Source organism: Dipodomys ordii, unplaced genomic scaffold (assembly GCF_000151885.1).
Source record: "Dipodomys ordii isolate 6190 unplaced genomic scaffold, Dord_2.0 Scaffold30, whole genome shotgun sequence".
NCBI lineage: Eukaryota > Metazoa > Chordata > Mammalia > Rodentia > Heteromyidae > Dipodomys > Dipodomys ordii.
This window is the reverse complement of record NW_012267246.1, coordinates 3,173,929-3,175,992: the sequence shown is the minus strand read 5'-3', so window position 1 is coordinate 3,175,992 and position 2,064 is coordinate 3,173,929. Positions and strand designations below refer to the sequence as shown.

The 2,064-nt window shown below is 57.6% G+C and overlaps 1 protein-coding gene across 1 annotated transcript in view; it reads right to left on the bottom strand.

Annotated features, from left to right (window-relative positions):
- Rsrc1 (arginine/serine-rich coiled-coil 1) overlaps positions 1–408 on the bottom strand; it is a 273,596-nt gene extending 273,188 nt beyond the window's left edge. The window contains exon 1 of the mRNA XM_013016136.1: positions 37–408. Coding sequence (XP_012871590.1) covers positions 37–408 — 372 coding nt within the window. The remainder of the gene's footprint in view (positions 1–36) is intronic.
- Positions 409–2,064: the final 1,656 nt, after the last annotated feature.

Genomic DNA, 2,064 nt, shown 5'->3' with positions numbered 1-2,064 from the left:
CCGCGCGCGCCCGGCCGCCGCCCCGCGCCATCCCACCGGGGGGAGGAGAGACCGGACACGGGGAGCGCGGGGCCGCGTGGATGCCCTGCGCAGCCGGACTCGCGCGGAAGTCAGACTTCGTGTCAACAGAGAGAGAGCGAGAGAGGGAAGGATCGCGTTTCTTATTGCTATTCGGCGAGAGAACGACAGGGCAAAGCGACCACGAGATATTTTATACGTTTTAAAAAAAACACGGGAAAATAACCCGGATGAAGCTGGAGAAGGGGCGGGGGGGTCACCCGCGTCTGCGTGTTTTCCACGTGGGCGGAGAAGGCAGGCAGGAGGCAGAGCCGAGCTCTGTGAGCGCGCGGGAGCCCACGGGTTCTGGAAAGGCCCTTCCTCCGCGACGTTCACTTCACCGGGAGACATCTGATCTGAGAGGCGGGCCTCCGTCTGCGGGGCCTCCGCATACGGGGCCTCGTGTGGAAAAGCCAGCGTGCCTGGTGGAGCAAGACGAGCGAGCGGAAATCGGTGTGTGTGCGCGCGGAGGGGACACGCCCAGTGTGTGCGCGCGCGGAGGGGATACTCTAAGACACGCTTAAGAAATGGGTGCCACGGACAGCAGTCCCCCGGAAGCGCTGGCGGGATGGTGGGCCCCCGACGGCGCGCTCCGGGTTGCATGCGGCTCCTCTTCCACGGATGGCGTCTTCCCTCCCCCGGACCCCGGCGCCCCACACCGACCCATCCCGCGCTGCCGGGCGCCATGGACACCCGTCTGTCCCTACATTTGGATGTGGGGTTGCAAAGAGAGAAAAAAACAAGGCACCAGGGGGGAAAGTACACTTTCATCCCCTCAAGAAGCTAGAGGCCAGGCGGGCAGAAACAACCAGGAAAGGAGAAGACAGCAGACCGCAATGAGTAACTTGGGTCTGTGACCTCCTCCGCCACACCTGGGCGCGGAACCAGGGTTCTCCCCTCCCACGTCTCTCTTTCCCCCGCGTTTCTCCTGCTGTTCCCGGACGTCCAACCCCAGGACTGCGCTCCCGGTCACCCCCAGCCCAGACCCACCTTCAACCACACCCCGCTAGGCACAGGCGCTAGGTGTGTGTGTAAAATATGTGGATACACACTCGAACAAAGTTTATTTTGGCTATGATGTGTGACTCGATGGCGGACCTTGAACATTCGCATTGTATCTCACCAAGGTGTAGCTATCCAAGGGAGCTCCTTGTGTCGTTTGTTTCCATTCGTGTAGCTATTTAAACGGGAGGGACAACTTGGACTGAAGCAGCTGTACCCTAGTCCTCAAGCAAAGCCTCCTCAAGGGGTGTTTTCTTTTCTCTTCTTCTTCTTTCTTCCTTCTTTCCTTTTAATTTACAAGAAAGAAGAAAAGCTCTTCTCGGTGAACTTTGGTATCTGCGGTTGAGCTTTGTAAACTATTTGTTCTCCATGAAAACAAGATTATTTATATTTTGCCATATTTTTTCTAGCGTATTAAGTTATTTTAAGCCAACGGAGACGCTGTTCTCTCCAGACGTGTTGTCAGTACGAAAATGTGTCTGCTCCACTTCTGTTAAACCTTTCAAATAAGTGCCAAGCTCTTACTCGAAGACACTTTGCGATCGATTGAATGAAAAACAGTCTTGTTTCATTTGACGGGGTTCGCGTCATCTTTGTTCCTGTTACTATTAAAATATCCGGGATAGTCCTTTCTTTTTTTCCCCCTTCTTGATGGATGTGTATCTTCTCTCGAATATCCAAACTTGGGGGGCGCTGGCCTCCCTCCCCGCGCGGTCCCTGCACCCCAGGTTTGGTGGTGCCGCAGCGTAGCTGCCGGGACCGTACTCAGCCACACCACGAAGGCGGAAGCCCCTTCCCGAGGCCTTCTCACCTCCTTCATTTGTCCAGCTTGGGGAGGACGAGGAGCGGCTCCCGCAATCCTCCCCGCACAGCGGGCCCACAGTTTGGCTGGCGGGGCGCACTGGGGAGAGACCCCGCCGCCCTCGGACGACCCCAGAAGGGGGAGGGACTTCGGGGATCCCGGACAGGAGGGCCCCGAATTGGCAGGAGAAGGCGCCCAGGCCG